Source organism: Stegodyphus dumicola, chromosome 11 (assembly GCF_044657685.1).
Source record: "Stegodyphus dumicola isolate Sdum_Otavi_A_Nest chromosome 11, ASM4465768v1".
NCBI classification, from domain to species: Eukaryota; Metazoa; Arthropoda; class Arachnida; order Araneae; family Eresidae; genus Stegodyphus; species Stegodyphus dumicola.
Genome location: NC_140778.1, coordinates 135232178 through 135250009, shown reverse-complemented (window position 1 = coordinate 135250009; position 17832 = coordinate 135232178). Strand labels below are relative to the sequence as shown.

The 17832-nt window shown below is 36.9% G+C and overlaps 1 protein-coding gene across 3 annotated transcripts in view; it reads right to left on the bottom strand.

The window, feature by feature from the left end:
- The window catches only part of LOC118204937 (uncharacterized), a 111685-nt gene that overhangs the window by 20741 nt on the left and 73112 nt on the right, over nucleotides 1-17832 (bottom strand). For all 3 annotated transcript variants that reach the window (XM_085827219.1, XM_085827222.1, XM_085827221.1), the window contains exons 10-11: nucleotides 9454-9564; nucleotides 6391-6498 (exon numbers count right to left, since the gene is read on the bottom strand). In XM_085827219.1, the coding sequence (XP_085683345.1) occupies nucleotides 6391-6498; nucleotides 9454-9564 (219 nt within the window). The remainder of the gene's footprint in view (nucleotides 1-6390; nucleotides 6499-9453; nucleotides 9565-17832) is intronic.

Here is a 17832-nt window from a genome sequence, read left to right as displayed (position 1 = left end):
CGACGGGAAATGGTTCTGGTCGACACGGGAACATCCAGATTATCTTGCATATGCTGCAGAATCGCGGTACAAGTGACTTGCGGGACCGCCAGAGCTTGTCGGCGGATGCGTCTATCCACGCGTGCTCACGTCACTCTGGCTGCACCTGCACTCCTCCTTCTTCCCACATTTCCTTGTTCCAATCATGTTCGCCATAGCCGATGCACCGTGCTCGCATCCAAGTAGGTATCAGCTCCGATTTGACGTAAGGACCAACCCGCCCTTCTCAGTCCGATCACCATACGCATCGCAAAATCGTCTATCTGCTGGAATTGCCTTCGTTGACGGCAGTCTGGCATTCTCTCCTATTACACGTATCCTCCGGGGCAAAAACCAACTTTCTTCGATAATTCGTCTGGCAGAAATAACGACACGAATATTGCCCATTCTGCACGTTCTTTTCCTTATATCTTACTTTACGTGCGTCGGAGAGCTGCGCATTTCACATCATTCGCATAACTTAGTGACGTGTATCTACTCTAAAATTTGCATAAATTTCTGACCACTCCTTCTTGGTGTTGCATTTTCAATGTCGAGCAGTGTATATTACAATACTTGCGAAATTTTACAGATATTGATCTTGTCTGGTACGGCGAAATAATGAATATTGGAATTAGATTTAGAAAAAGAAGAAAACGTATTCACTATTACCTATATATAAAATAAATGCTGAGGTAAAATATTTTAAATAGTCGAAACATTGCCTTGTTATTTAAGATTCTCTAAAGATCCGAATAGTTTTACGAGACATGGAATAAGAAATTTCTTATAGTAACGCTCGACTGGAATAGTCAGTGACCCTAGACACAGACATTTTGCAGAGGCAACGGTGCCTTGTTTTTGTCTTTGAAAAGCAGGATTACGAGGATTTAAGATTTGGAAATTGTGTAAGACGTAAGGTATAAGCCTCAGACCTTATACGTCAAGGTGATAATCACGCTTTAAATGCAATGATAAAAATCTTGAATTAAGATCCTAGGAAATGTATTACTATGACATTATTATTGTTGTAGAGATTAACAGATATTAGTGAATAAACGATTATTGAACAGCATTAATTATTATACATAAGCAATATTAATTACATTATATTTAGCTATAATAAATTATTCATTAATATATCATTGCTTTCGTACAATAGTTACATTAATCATTAAGATATATTAATGAACACTGTTAGTTGTCACCCTTATATTATTACTGCGGTGTAATTATATTATAATCATAAATATTTATTCTGACATATAGTTATTACATTTATCACCTAATGTAAAAAAAATTACACTACTCGCTAGTTATTACAAATGCTAGGTAACATACGTAATTAAATTTTCCTTCCACTTTTCTCCGTTTATAAAAGGAAAACTGTACGCCATTTTTACTTCTTAAGCAGAACTAAGTCCTTAATTTAAATTATATTCTGTTCACAAACATTTAAACAAAATTATTTATTTTACTTACTACATACGTATTTAGTGTTTTAATACAGTTAACTTGAGGCTCACCAGCTGTTGAGCGGTAAAATCGCTGAATACTGGTAGTTCGGTCCGAGGTTCCAATCCCACGGACGGGCTGGCTGCATGACCATTTTCGTGGTTTCTCCACGTGCAACGTGTATACGAGCATGTTTCTCTCAGAACGTCCTCCACGAAGGCATAATCCTAGGCAGTTAGCCCTCAAGTGCTTTGCTATAATCAAATAAACCGAACCAAATCAATTAACTTGAATGGTCGGCCACTGATAAACTTCCTCACCGAGCTGACAAAAACTTCCCGAGGATATACTGCGATTTTTTTTTAAAATATATTTATTCCTTTCAGAATCGTATATGTTTTCAGGCTCTAATGTTCATAGCATTCGTTTAATACAAAGCGAATTTACTTGACTTATTTCAATTTGAATTTAGAAACTTCAAAATAATTTCTTAGGTGGTATTTTACTCCTAAATATGCTCCTAAACACAGTATTTTTGCATGCAACTTTCACTTAGGTCATTTTTTTTCTTGTAAAAATATTTAACAAGCGGCTATTTATTACTATTACGCAAAACATGTACGACTATTATCAAATCAGTTAACGTTTAAAGCTAGGATCATATTTGATCAATTACATTAACAGCTTCAAAGTTTGTGCAAAATCTGTGTTGAAGACAACGTACAAGTTGTAATCAGGAAACAAAATCAGGATTTTTGCACGCAGAGTTTCTTTTTCATTGTGTGCGAATTGCACACATATTCGTAATGCAACATGTTACAATTTTTTCAATACTTTAATGCGATAAATACAATATCCAACAATTCTCCTTTATTCTCTTCAGTTGCAATAGAAAATAATTCTGTCACACCATCTACGGTTTTTAGTATTTAGAAAAACACGTTTTGTCGCTTTTCTATGAAAGAATTCTCCGTACTGAGAGAAAAATATTGCCAGCTCCGAACATATTAGAGAGAAACAAACTTGGTCTTTATTCGGACGGCAAGATGTTGGTTCTTCCTAACGAAGCGACTAGATCTGATTCTTCTAATAATATTCTTATGTATTGAGTATAAGAATTCATCCAGATTTTTTTTTTTTTTTTTTCCATTTCGTTATTGATCTCATACTGTTTTTGCTTTCCTAGAGACCATTCTTCAAACTTCATAGTGATATCTATAAACGCTCCATACAACTCTTTTTCCAGAAGTTTGCAACTCACAGTCTCTTGACTTTTGTAGTTGCTGCACTACTATCCGTTTCAATTTGTATAATGACATCTTTGATTTTGGCAAAGTTCTGGCAAGAGAATATCATAACACAGATCCTGACAACGATAGGCTTTACCGAACCATCATCCTCAGCTGCAAAAGCGAAAATGAACGAGATAAGATATAGCGATTAGATAAGAAAGACTGGACAGAAGTTAATCTACTGGCGCCCTCTATTGATGAAACGAGAACTAAAGCATAATTTAAATAAATAATAACTAAACCATAATAAGGCTGAAGGCAAAGATGGATTGAAATTAGGGTCGTTAATTAGAAGAGAAAGATTTTTTTGAATGTGAAATTACTCTAGAAAATCCAAATCACCAAGATGTTTTTTGAATAATTTTGGCTGCAGAAAAATTGAAAGTGGGATTTTCGGGCCAACAATTCTGGGCAAGAGACTTCTGGGTTTCTTTTTTTCTAACATATGCCTCATGTTACTTAATGCGAAATTTTAAGACTCTCTTAGTTTGGCCAACGTAAATTAAACCACACTGCCAAGGAATCCTGTAAATACCCGAGGAAATCATATCCGAATTCGGTCCTTGAGCATGGAACTTGGAATTTTATTGATGGGAAGAATAGATTACTCCTGTGAAAATTTGAAAATATAAAAGCTGATTTTTGTTGTTTGACTTCTAAATTAATATTTGTTCGGCGTGTTATTGTATCTTATCGATAGGCTGTTAGGAAACAGAAAGCGGACTGGCTTGCAGAAACAGTTTAAACTTTGCTGGAGCTTTTAGCAACACGCTTTTCATTGATATAGTGAACTAGTTTGCAGCCTCATATCTTCCCTCACAGCGTAACAGCTTTGCACAAGGACAATGCCAGACAAAAATATTCTGGGGTATATCGTACATACCAATTGTGAAGATACCATCAACGTATAAAACGTCTGATTAGTGAATACCAATCGCCCATTTCCATGTTGAATTCCTGGCTACAATTTCAAGCAAGTGGAAACGTTGAATGTTTGCATAAGATTATAAATATAGTTTTCTCCAAATGAGTCTTACTTTGAAACTAGATTGTTCTCAGTTCAAAGTAAAGATAGAAAACGCATCTCTCACACGCATCTGCAATATCAGGGGCGTAGCTAGAGGGGGACATCTGTTTCCGGGCGCAGAATCCGAGGGGCACCAAACTGATGTTACGACATTTTAGAATTAAATGTTTTCCATCTTGGCAAGCAGTAGGGGGCGCGAAATTTCCAGTTGTCCCTGAGCGCTGAAAACACTAGCTACGACTCTGTGAAATATCATCAGAAACAATGCCACTGGAAATTCTACAGCAATGGCCGTTGACCTTGAGTATTCTAGCTTCGTAAGTCATATTCAACTACATATTCTTTAGACTTCTATCGGCGTACATTTTCCGTTATGTGTGTTTCTTACGAAATCATTTTACGGAAGAATGATCTGACTTCGGACAAAATCGTTTCCGGTACCATTAGAACTATCGCAAAATCAACACTAATTTTTTTTTTTGTCATGATTAGCTTTCTTTTGATTTTCTGGTAAAGGTTTACTATAATTTATGAAATTTTTTATTTATTTTTTAAATTCTAAGCTCTTTATTCCTACTATGTCACATCATTTTACCTTATCTTTTCTATGGCAGGTTTGAACTTCTGTCATTCGTAGTGAATTTTGTGTTAAAGTAAATACATAAAATCAAAATTCTATCATTTTAAGTTGCTTCGTTTTCAAAATATTAAAGAATTTTGATTTTCCGATTTTATTTGCTTGTTTTGCTTAGCTTATTTTTATGACTATTATAAATATTTCTCGAACTAAAGCATTCCAAGCGTGACTGCACCCTAGGCAAATATTATCAGTTGCTCAAATAGCACTAGAGAAATTCCGAGAAGTTTGACTCTTTTATGCAAATAATACAGCATTCCTCGATAACAGCTAGCATCAAGGAATGCTGAACAGCATTTTTTGATAAACATCCTAAAGTTTTCAAATGATAACTCCGCCTGTCTTTAGCAACGGTACGTTTTGCCTATTAATAAGCTCGAGAGTAGTTGCATAATGCAGCCGTCATATAACAGTTGAACACTATTAATGGAAACACCAATATCCTTCCGTTTCTAGGCAATGCTCATTTCATCGCTAAGGGGAAAAGAGAGCTCCAAACTCACGCATGTATTACTTTTCCCGAAATGCTTCTTTTTCCCAACATGCGGATGTATATATAGAAAATATGATTCAATTTTGCATTAAACTTTAAATTTCAAAATAAGGAATTCATTTATGTGTAGATACTGAGATTCCGTGCGGGAAGAATTTTTAAATTCTTGGAAAAAAAATTGGAATTCCGTATAAAGGCTGCCGAAACTGAGGTTTAAGCGCGTCTATAGTGAGAATTATAGTTTAGAAATAAATATAGTCTATAGTGAGAATTATAGTTTAGAAATAAATATAGTCTATAGTGAGAATTATAGTCTATAGTGAGAATTATAGTCTATAGTGAGAATTATAGTTTAGAAATTATAGTTTAGAATTATAGTTTAGAAATGAAAACAAATTTTTTATTGCGCCCTGCACGCAGATATATATATCTAATTAAGGTAATTACAAATTACCTTAATTACCTTAATTAGATATAGATACAAAAAAGTTGTAACTAATTTAATTTGTAGATTTTAAATCGCTCAGTTTGTTAAGAAATACATATTCTTGATTTAGAATACAACTTCAGCATCTTGCGGAATAACTACGCTTGTCAAACTAGCAAACTGTCTGTCCTTTTGAAACAGCCTTTGAAAAATCATTGTACCCATATAGTCCCTACAAGGACGTTAATCAGCCACGTAGTTTTTTAGAGCCAAACTACGTGCTTGTTAGTGTAACTTAACATAAAACTGTTATTAGAGTAACCTATCGTAACGTAGCATGATACAAAAAAAAAAAAAAAAAAAAAAAAAAAAAAAAAAAAAAAACAGGAAAGGCATGGCATTAGACGTCTTTTACATTTATTATATCCAGGAAAATAGTTGTATTTCAGCCTCAACATAAGTTAATTATAAACTTCATTTCAATTTCATTGATTTTTCTTGTGTATTAACTTACACTGACTGATCAGAGTAATACTGCCAGAGAAAAATAATAATATCTCGAGACATGATCTCACGAATTCTAAAAGCTGATTTCTCTATTTCTAAGGAGCTAGTTTCGTATTTTGAGGGCCCTGGTTGAAGAATATTGAGTCAGCATTGTAGACGAAAGATATATTTCTTACACCATAACTATTCAGAATTATATTAAAATTACAACAGTTAAGCAACAAATTTAAACTGAAAGTAAAGGGAATAGAAAAGAAAATTTCCATTCTGAATTATCTTGTTGTTTTCATTGTAAATGAGTCACATAGCTTATCAATCCAGTAACTTTATGTTTCTGGAAATGCAGTCGATATGTGTCCCGTGTTTGCAATGTAGCATATACAACAATAGTATAAGTCGCTTATCCTTCCAGAAAAATTTGTGCAATTTTAAAATTAAGATAATTTGCACAGTTTTCGTTAAATTTGTTGTGTAGTCCATATGTTTGTATATTTATCCATTTAAAAGACACAACACATGGAAATCACTTCATACTTTCTTGGCAAGTCTTCCCGTAGTACGGTAACTCACACTTGCAAGTGAAATTGTCCCCTGAGCTAGTACAAGTTCCTCCATGCTGACACGGGTTAGATTCACAGGGACCTAAAAGCAAATAAATAAATAAATAAATAAAATTTAAAAAAATTCGTTCTAGGTGTCCATTTATAAATACCAATTAGTTTTATTATAGATATCCATTTCATTATACCCCTAATGAATTGCATACAAATAATTTCCAGTGTATTTAGATATGCATATTCAAAAACAGCCATTTATTAAATAATTTAACTGAAAAGAAGAGGACTATCAGCAAATAATAATAATGTCTCAAGCTACGTTTCGTAGTTGTCTGTTTAAATAATCACTCCAATTGAACAGGAAGAAATTGACAATATTTATAAATAATAAAGTTGTAAAGCAAATTAAAAAGCTTAAGAGCAGTTATCACATGAGAAATATCGTAAATTCTCAAAACTACTCACAGAACACTAAAACGCAGTTTACCTAACTTTATTTAAGCTGTTAATTCTCACAGCAAATTAACAACTACTTCTTGGAACCATGTTTATGTAGTGTAATACGGCCTGGTTAAATTTTTTTTTTCATAACCTTGATAGCCTGCTCATTTTCCCACTTGGGGCAGGTATGACAGAAAACGTTTGAGTTCCTCTTTGCACTTTACACACAGCTGCATAGCGGTGCATATGAGTGGCTAAAACACTGACACTGTAAACGCCACATGGGAAACATATTTTATGGTCTAACGGGGTACCTTAAATAACCGGCCTGTCCACATTTTGGCACATCGGGTGAATTGAAAGGCAGGAATGTGTGTCAAAATAACATATTGTTACGAAATGTCCAGGCGCGGTAAGATAGCTTTCCCGCAAAGCAGATTTAGGGTTGCCATAAAATGGCAAGGCTGCCACATTTCGCGAGAAATCGCCCATTTGGCGACAAAATTGGCGATATGCCATGGACGGATGGAGAACCTTCTGGAACGAATTCTTACCGGTTCAGCCCAGAATGTTCTCGAACACAAGCCGGAAGATATATAAACCCCGCTGGTCCGAAGTCAGGGTATGCTTCCCATAGAGTGCGAGTGTGTGTGCCTCGTCTAGTGAATCAGTCCGTAAGGAGTCGATCGAGTTGACAGCCGGGCAGCGAGTGCCGAGTGTGTCGTCGAGTGCACCGAAGGAGTCAGGAACTGTGCTCTGCGTGTCGTCGAGTGCATCGCGAGTTGTAGCGTGGAAAGTCTCGAGAGTACGTGCAGTTCCGAGAAGGACTAAGCAGAGTCGGGAGCTGTACTCTAGTACTTTGCCGTGAAACTATCTCCACCGTGATAGCCTGGAGGCTGTGTCGCTGATCGTGTCAGCGTGTTTATAGTAGTTCATCAACGTGTTTGTAAAAACGTGTTTTGGAGCTGTCCTGACAATACTGGCTAATAAAGTGCGTTTCGATACCTCATCAAGTAGTATTGTCATTATTCACTCCAAATCCTCACAAACCCCGTACGAAAGTGAAGGAAGAAAATAACGTAACAACTGGTGTCAGAAAAAACGTAACAATATTAATCAACTTACCTTCTCTACACATCTTGATCTGCCTACCAACACAGGCTTTCTGATCCCGGAGCTGTTCAGACACGAATTTGTCAGAAGTGAAAAACGAGACTGAACTTTGAGATCAATCCCCAGAGAAAGTTTTATGTTCTGAGGCACTTGCATGTCCGAGTTTATTAAATCCGAGAAGGATTGCAAACTTGCCAGGATAAATGGTTTCAATTAACAGGCTGCCTGAATAGTCGTTTCCTGTTGTTTGATTGTTCTTTGGCCAGTCGTGTTCACTTTTATACGCTTTTCTAAGAACAACTGAACAACGGAGTTTTTAAAGTTACGCTGTTGTATTGCTGATAATTAGGAAACGAGGTCAAAACATTTGTTATAACATACATCGGCATTTACACTTGTTTATGTGTACTGGAAGTATTCATCGTGCTGTTTGAAATGCAAAGTTTATCTAAAGAATCCATAATTGAAATTAGACAACCCGGTGGCCCCAACCACCAGGGAGTTCAAGAAGGGAACACAGATTCCTATGCAAGGGCTAACCGTATTTTTACGCAAATTGAAGCCCCACATTAAGCTTTCCCGAAAACAGAAACTCCAGAAAGTGTATTCCCAAGTCTATAATACTAAGAACAAGTGATCAGCAGATTAACACTCACAAGGATAGCTAAATGCCTGCGGTTTTAATCTCAAGAAGAGGCCAAAGAAATGTGCTGGAGAGAATATAATATCTCCTTACAATTACCGTGCCCTGCATTCCAATCTTACCGTTCTCCATGCACGATAGACGCTTAGGCGGTTTTCTCTTTACGAGAGACTAGGAACAGAGAGATATAACGGCGTTTCACTTTCAGTTTCAGTCTCCGAATAGAAAAATCACACAGAAAAAAAATGGAAATCTAATCTAATATATACAAATGGCGGAAAATGAAAAGAGGGAAGTTAGTCAAGGCTCCAGAATTGTGATTTCGTTTCCTTTCCTCTTTATTCTGATGCACATAGTTCTAGCTGTTTCCGAATGATTGTCCCCCAAAAAATCCTCTAGTGTTATTAAATAAAACTTTTGCTATTTGCTATTCAATAACTTATTTTGATTTAAATAAATATAGAAAATACATATATTCTGGCCAACTAGCGGCCGAGCGGTAAAACCGCTGAACACTGCTAATTCCGACACGGGCTCGATAACAGGCGAACGGGCTGGCTGCATGCCCATTTTCGGGTTCTTCCTATGTGTAACGGGTATACGAGCCAGTGTTCGATAGAAAGTCTCACGAAGACATCCTTCCTTTAGACAGATAACCCTAGTGTGCTTTGCATAATCAACTAAACTAAAAAAGTTACGTTTTGAATAATGCACGTCAAAGTTCAGTGAGTTACTTAAAAGGTAATAGTTTAATTGAAATACATAAAATGCATACTCTGTTTTTATAAAGAGGAATTACTACATTAATTTATATAGTTTAACGTTTCAAGAAATATTCCATACTTATTTTTTCACATGTCTTTCCATCAAATGGAGACTTGCACTGGCAGTAGAAGTCATTCTTCGAATATATACATGTCCCATTATTATGGCAAGGATTGGATAAACAAGAATCTGAAAATTGAAGATTAAGTTCATCAACTCGGTTGAAGGAACAAAATTAAATTATGTCAAACAACAATAAAAAGTTGAAACACGGAATTTTAAGAATGCAATACGTAAACATGTAGTATAGAATGTTTCAGGGAAACTTGTTCGGTGGTAGAATTATATGTATCCACTTGGAGAAATAATTAAAAAAAATAATCCTTCAGACTATCGAAATGTTATGTGATACTTTTCATTAATAATGTACCAAATTTAAAATTTTAAAACGCGCCGTCTATGAAGGAACTTCCAATTAGCAAGTCACGCCTTTGGTTAAATATCCAGGCTTCAACACGTGAAATTAACCCTGAAAATAGTTTTCAAAATTTCATAGCTGAAATTACATTTGAGTTTCACTGTCAGTGAAAATGTCGTTTTATTAGAGGCTATATTAAAAATCATGGTACTACTCGGTTTCGAGGGCAGTAAAAAATAGCCAAACTATTGTTGATGCCAATGCTGCCAAAAAAATTGCGGCAAGAAAGGAAGTATAATAAAAAATAACTATTTAAGATTGATGTTTTAATTTAGATGAAATGTTAATTTCATATAATACTTTTTTATTATTATAATTTATATGAAAAAGGCTAAACATGACTGAATGGATGCTTGCATCGCTATTTCGCTACCAACTTATCGCTAAAGCATAATTTCATCTCGTTGTTTGTTCAAACGTAATTTTCTATAATGAATGATGACTTTTATTTGAAAATATTCTTGGTAAAGTGCAGAATCGCTCACTTATTTCTTTGCCGCTTTTTACAAGGGTAAAAACAATTGAATTTTTGTCAATTTTCTTTTACTTTTTAAGTGAAAATAGGTCGATGTGTACATAGATGAAGTCAAGGGTGTGCGCAGTGCCATTTTTGTGCAATTCTAGGAATTTTTCTTTTGAAGTGAAAATAGGTCGATGCGCACATGGATACCGAGTATGTGCAATTCTTAAAAACGCGCCAAGCAGTGGATGATTCTGCACTTTACCCAAAATTCTATTCCAGACTTTTCGTCATGGGCAAGTCTCAAATTGTTGAATCCATAGGATATCAAAAAAGGATTTAAAATAATAATTAAAAAAAGATTTAAAAATTAAACTAGTTTTTCAATGGCGTCTAAAGAAATATAGAACTATATAAACTTACGCAATCTGAAATCAGAGCGTGCGCTAGATTTGGCGCGCTGTTAAATGGGCGCGTTTGCTAGATTTGGCGCTTTTGCGCGGACATTTTCGCTGCAAATATTTTACGGCCCTCGAAACCGAATAGTACCAAAATTATTTTCCCATGAAAAGTGTGCTAGAAATTCCTGGTCACTCTTCTGTTATTGGGACCGGATTCAGAATTGTATGTGCGGATCGATGTGTTCATGTATGTAATGTATATATATATAGATATAGATATAGATATATATAAATACTTGTTATATATGTATGTTACACATATATGCGCACATACAGTGGATGGACAAAAATATGGAAACACCTTGTGAAATGCATGTTTGAAAAGAAAGATTGATTTTAATGGAATATGTAGGTGGCGCTGGCGTTTTTGACTACTGACGCCACCTATACAATTTCGTAAATGTGCTAAACAGTTCAGTTGTTGTCGGAGTACTGTTATGTGAGATCGTCATTGCATTATGTAGGAGTTAACAGACTTCGAACGTAGGCAAATTGTTGGAGCACATATGGTAGGTGCTTACGTAAGCAAGGTAGCCGAGGTGTTTAGTGTTTCAAGAGGTACTGTATCGAAGATTTATTCCGCATATTTGAAAAGCGGAAAAACATCATCTGCTAAATCACAGCGCGGACGAAAGTGTGTCCTGAGTGATCGTGACAGACGATCATTGAGGGCAATTGTGACGAAAAATAAGAAGACCACAGCTGCAAAAGTTACTGCTGAAATGAATGTTGTGTTACCGAACCCTGTGAGTATCAAAACAATTAGAAGGGAGCTTCATAAACAGGGAATTGCTGGCCGTGCTGCAATTGAGAAGCCACTCATCAGTGATGCTAATGCCCGTAACAGGAAAAGGTGGTGTTTAAGTCATAAAGCCTGGACTATAGAGCAGTGGAAGCGAGTAATATGGTCTGACGAGTCTTCTTTCTCATTGTTTCCCACTTCTGGCCGAGTTTACGTCTGGTGAACGCCATCTCAATCCTATAATACAGACTGCTTGTTGCCAAGAGTGAAACATGGCGGGGGTTCTGTTATGGTTTGGGCAGGCATATCGTGGTTCTCTGCTAGCCCCATGATAACTGTGTCAGGGCACATGACTGCCAAGACTTATGTGAACATTTTGGCCAATCAAGTTCATCCCATGGTACAAACTTTGTTCCCCGATGGTGATGGTGTCTTCCAAGACGACAAAGCCCCTGTTCACACAGCTCACATTATCCAGGACTGGTTTTCTGAGCACGAGGATGAGTTGTCCCATCTCCCCTGGCCACCACAGTCACCAGACCTGAATATTATCGAACCTTTGTGGTCTACATTGGAACGGAAAGTGCGTTCTCGTTATCCACCGCCAACATCGTTATCTGAATTTGGCACCGTTTTGCAGGAAGAATGGTATAATATTTCCTTGGCAAACATACAGGAACTGTATTTATCCATTCCGAGAAGACTGCAAGCTGTTTTGGATGCCAACGGGTTTCCTACACCCCATTAAGCAAAGAAACATGTTTTTTTAAAGGTGTTTCCATATTTCTGTCCAACCCCTGTACATACATATACTTGTGCATACATACATTTCTGAATCCGGCCCCAATAACAGAAGAGTACCAGTTTCTGTTTAAAAACACTCCACTAATCTTTAGCATTAATTATATAAATTATTTCAATTAATGATATCTCAGAGAATTTTGATCATATATGGAAATATTTTAATGTAGTCTTTGACAGTTTTTCCACCGCTGACATATCTGACAGTAACATCAGCCGAAGCCCTCGAAATTCCTCGTGGCAAAAAGCGCAAGATTACGCCTGTCGTTCGCAACAGCTTTGAGCACCTTACAGTTGACAGTGCGATTTAGCTCAGTTGCGCCCCCCTTCAATTTTGATGGAGAACATACCGGGGGGACGGGTCTGGGAGGTCTCCCACCCCTCTCCCCTTCCACCAAACCAGGCGACAGGAATTTCGGCTCGTTGAGTGAGTGCCTCCCTGCCAGCACCGACACTATACATTTACAAACATCCCTGCCCTCTGCGGGATTCGAACCCGGGCCTTCGGCACGGCAATTACCGATACTATACCAGTTGGCCGGCCATACGTTCTTAAATTTGTCTTTCAAGTAACCAGTACCCCCCGAGGGTCGACGCAGAGAACTCTGTGAGGCTACTGGCTAGGATCTGTACCTGGGCAGTCTCGGTCACGGGTGTATAATACCATTAAACTTGGCGGTTCCACGTGCCCAGGAGGAGATACCTCAGGACTAACTCTGTTAGCCTGCCTGGGTGGGTCGGCATAAGTCACGGAGCAGTAGGCTCTATAGCTCGGTGTGATGATCACACTTCGGTGTGGGGCGGCACCGTAGTTTGCTAGGTAATGACCTATTGTGAATTGCAGCCCGTGTAGTACTGGTGGGTAGCCTTTTAAAACGACCAGTCAGATCTCCAAGGTGATAGTTTCCCGCCTCGGTGAAACCTGAGAAACGACAGTGGTGACCCCGCGGGCCCAGGCTGTAACCGTGGTTATAGAGACCATTTTTAAAGTCTGCCACCCAGGATTGGAACCCCGGGGTGGTAGCATGATTAGCGTATATTCTATTGTTGGGAAACCAAATTTCTGGGATCCAGCCCCTTGCCTGATATGGGGTACCAGACGTGGTACCAGACGTGCAATGTCTAAGACGGGGGCACGTACACAATTCTTCTTCCACGTAACCAGTCTAACAAATAATTTCCAAACAACTGCCTTTTTATGTGGCATCTTAAATCTTTAATTTGATAATTTTTTAATTATAATTGTATCGCTTAACACACTTAGCAATCCAAAATCGACGTATTTCTTAATAATTTAAATCCAAAAGAATCTGAAAGATTTCATATTTTGTATTACGCCGAAAGGGACTTTTTTTCACGAGGGTTTCAAAATGAGATTTTAAAAGTGAAACAGACATTCAAAGTCATTCGACGCCAAAAACTGTTCGAAGTTGTAACGTCTTTGCGTTGCTACGATACCAGCATAATACCAGTAAGAAATGTAAAGAAATCTCGCGCATAAAATTTCCGTGCTTGAAAATGCAAGCCATGTTGATGTTAATTGAAAGCTTTAAAATCGTTGAGTTTATTAATAAAAATTTTGTTAAAGTTTTATAAAATGTGAAATAGATAATAAAACAAATTCCAAAATTTGGCCTTACAGATATCTATCTTAGAACGGAGGATTACGTTATTCAAAATTGGATGTCTTTATCTAGGTACCGTTGTGTTTTCACAATGCGAGAAATACACATACATTTATGCAGATTTTTCATTAATTAATTTCTTTAAATAAAATACAGGGCTCTAATATTTGGTGGTAACAAGTTGAAAAGCGATACAGACTTTTATAGCAAACCAACGCAAAATGGCAAAACGAAATTAACAGCCCGTCTGGTCTAAAACCCAGTTGGGCTAAAAATATATCTAATTAATAAATTTAACTTCAACTATATCCAATTAATATTTTGTGAGCATATGAGCAACATCTTGATTAACAAAAATGTTTGTATTTCCAGTGTATATGGCGCATTTTTTCATCAAAAATTTCGTGTCAAAAAATTAGATGTGTCTTATACAACGGGACAGTAAAAAGTGGACGGAGCAGAAGAACCTCGCCTGTGGATTTACAGGATTTGCTCCGTCGCATTACCGTTCTAGTCCATTTGTTTGTGTGTGCGTGCGCGTATTTCATACAAGAGATTGGTAAAGATCTGAAATAATAATGGACGTTAGGTACGAAGTTCTTTAGAATTCATTTATTAAAAACCAAGTGAAGACTATATGAACCGAAAACATTATTTTATTTTTCTAGCCACAAATGAACGACACACTGCTATTGCCACATATATTCAAATATATATTTCTTTCATTCAATTCTCTGGCCCACCAGCGGCCGAGCGGTAAAGTCGCTGAACACTGGTAGTTCGGTCCGAGGTTCGAATCCCGCGAACGGGCTGGCTGCATGGGCGTTTTCGTGGTTTTCCCCATGTGTAACGTGTATACGAGCCAGTTTCCCTTAGAAAGTCCTCCACAAAGGCATCCCTCCTCTTAGGCAGATAGCCCTCGAGGCTTTGCCATACTCACACACACACACACATTCATTCAATTCTCACAATATAAAACAAAGACGTGAGCCTTACATCCGGCCCCTCTCAAAATGAAATTTAGACAGCCAGAATAAATTTTAGTTTGAAGCGATAATGATGTTGTGATACAGGGCATTAGTCAATGTATATGCGACAAGAGTTGAAGAAGGCGATACAGCCACATAGCGTGTGGCATAGTCAATCCGGACAAGTATGTTAGTGTTTGCCAGTGGATCCAGGGTTTACCAGATGATCAGTGGATCAATTTCCCACGGTGTTGTTTGAATTGGCAGTTGGTGCAATAAGCCATAGCATTAGCAGTTCGGTTTTTGACAATTTGACATTTGTGACAACTTCCGACATGTAGTTTACAGTCCTTTCACATATTTGGCCACCTATAGCATTGCTGTAAATTGTGAAGGGAATTTTTGGTGTCCATAATGTCCGATATCATCATGACATGCTATCAAAGTTTGTTCTCGCATTGCCTTTGGAATCACTACTACAGATACTGATTCATTGTAGGTATTGTTATCTATATTGTAATTGCGTTTGACTAACACTGCCTTCTTATTATGGATTTTGTCTTTAATCAAACTAAAAATGCATTGACGAAAGCCATCCCACTTCTATTTTGCACAAATTTTTTATTCATAGTTCTTAGTAACCATTAAACGATCCAGTGGTGTTGGAAAACGAAAAAGATGATCAGCAATAAGATTTTGCTTGTCAAGTCGATGCATAGTTGTCGATGCAAGTCAAATTTAGCTAAATCTACCAAACGCCGCTCGAATTTGCCATTAATTGCGGATTTCGCGACAACATATGCGGCTGTGTAGTTGCCTGTGATAAACTGAAACTTAGGGCCTAAAAGATATAGGCAGAATTTTGCAGTGAGTGCCCAGTGTCGAAGACTTGATCTTGTGGCATACGACAAACGAAATCCTACCGTCTACACCGCATGGAGAGTTAGTAAAGTCTTAAATAATAGAAGATTTTAGATATTAAGTTCTTACAAATTTATTTATGAAACGCAAACGAAAACTATATCAACCGACATCATTATTTCATGTTTCCACAAAGAAACAAAAGATACACGTAATCAAATCAATACTTTTTTTTTCAGTTCTCTCGTTACAAAAGACAACGGTAAGTCTTATATTCATATAAATCTACAATTTTATTCCGATCCTGATTGAAATTTTGCACACTTGACTTTCAACATAAGAGAAAGGTCATACGCCACTCCATTGAGTCCACACTCTACGCATATATAGAATCTGTGTAAATTTAATGTACTGTTGATAAAAACTCAGCGATTTAAAAACTTTGCTACTCTGCAGCAAGTAAGATATTTGTTTCAGATTTAATCTGAAAACGCGAAGATATTAAAGAAGTGCATTGCCACTCGGAAAATACAATATATCTATTTGACTTTCAGTGATTTAAAAGAAATCTATTGCTAAAATATCTTTATTTTCCATGCGGCAGTATTTTCTCAGCAAAGTGTAAGATTAAACCAAAAATAACATGTCGAATAATAATTATTAGAGCTTTCAGTAACACGAATCAGCAGTAATTTCCGTAAACTTGCCATATTAGTTTCAAAGGTTTCACTAAAGAACCTTATTAAGCTGCAGGAATGAAAACAGTAACTGGAAAATAAGGCTTTCTAGTCAAACCCTTAAACCAATACAACAAATTTATGAAAATTACCAGTGATTCCGAACATCTTTGATAAAAAGTAAGATATTTAATTTTTCTTTCAAATTTATTCTGTTACTAATACACAAAGTAGGTTATTCAAAAGTAAGAAACGCAGATTCTTTTCAGTTAATTATTAATTACTTGCTGAAACTGGAAAAGTAACAATAGCTGGATTCATTAAAATCATATATAGATATAACGAAGAGTGTCCGTCTGTTTGTAATTCATCGAAATTTACATTTTTATTTGCCCTCTTGACCTTTAAAAAGATGAAGGTTTCTGTTTACTTAAAATTGCGAAAAACCCATTCCAGAAGTCTACACTCAAGGCATTTAAACATTGCGCTAACGACTCCCATCTTGGGTACACGTCACTCATCTTAGCTTTCCCTTGCCGTTGTTGTGTTCTCAGTATCAATTCTTATAAAAATCGTTAGGTGGTGCCAGGTTCATTTATTCTTTTTAAGTGCATAGAGCTTTCCAGAAGAGTGTAGAACCTTTAGAGCAGAAATTAAGTGTGCTCAGTATTAATATTTCGAAATCGAATGAAAGATGATGAATTTCCGAAAACTCATATCCGAAAAATGACATAACTTTTAGCAAAACAAGCAATAATTTCTTTCTAAAACTATGATGCCGTATATATTCCACACTTCTTAAGTATTTTTCCGAGCTTTGTAAAATTTTGGTGTGGTGTATTTAATTATGGCAAAGCACACTAGGGCTATCTGCCTAAGAGGAGGGATGCCTTTCGTGGAGGACTTTCTAAGGGAAACTGGCTCGTATACACGTTACACATGGGGAAAACCACGAAAACACCCATGCAGCCAGCCCGTTCGCGGGATTCGAACCTCGGACCGAACTACCAGTGTTCAGCGACTTTACCGCTCGGCCGCTGGTGGGCTTGTAAAATTTTGGACAATCTTAATCTAAAATAAGAGCAAAATCACCCTCTACGGGAGATTCCGGGACGCTGTGCTTGTAGATTCGAAAACCACTGCTCTCTGATATTTCGAACTATCTACACCTTTCGTACTTATTCTCATTTTTTAAATTCTGACATTATGGATACAGCTTTGATTATAATACTACAGCAAATTCAATTTGAAATCAACGGACTTCAAACCCTTGGCAAGCTTTATGCCTGTGAGCAGCTCTCACAGACTTAGAACTGAACTGAGAACCGAGAGATTTGCTTTTTCGGAGGAATCCAGCCTTCAGTGCAGTTCCCAACGTTGCAGT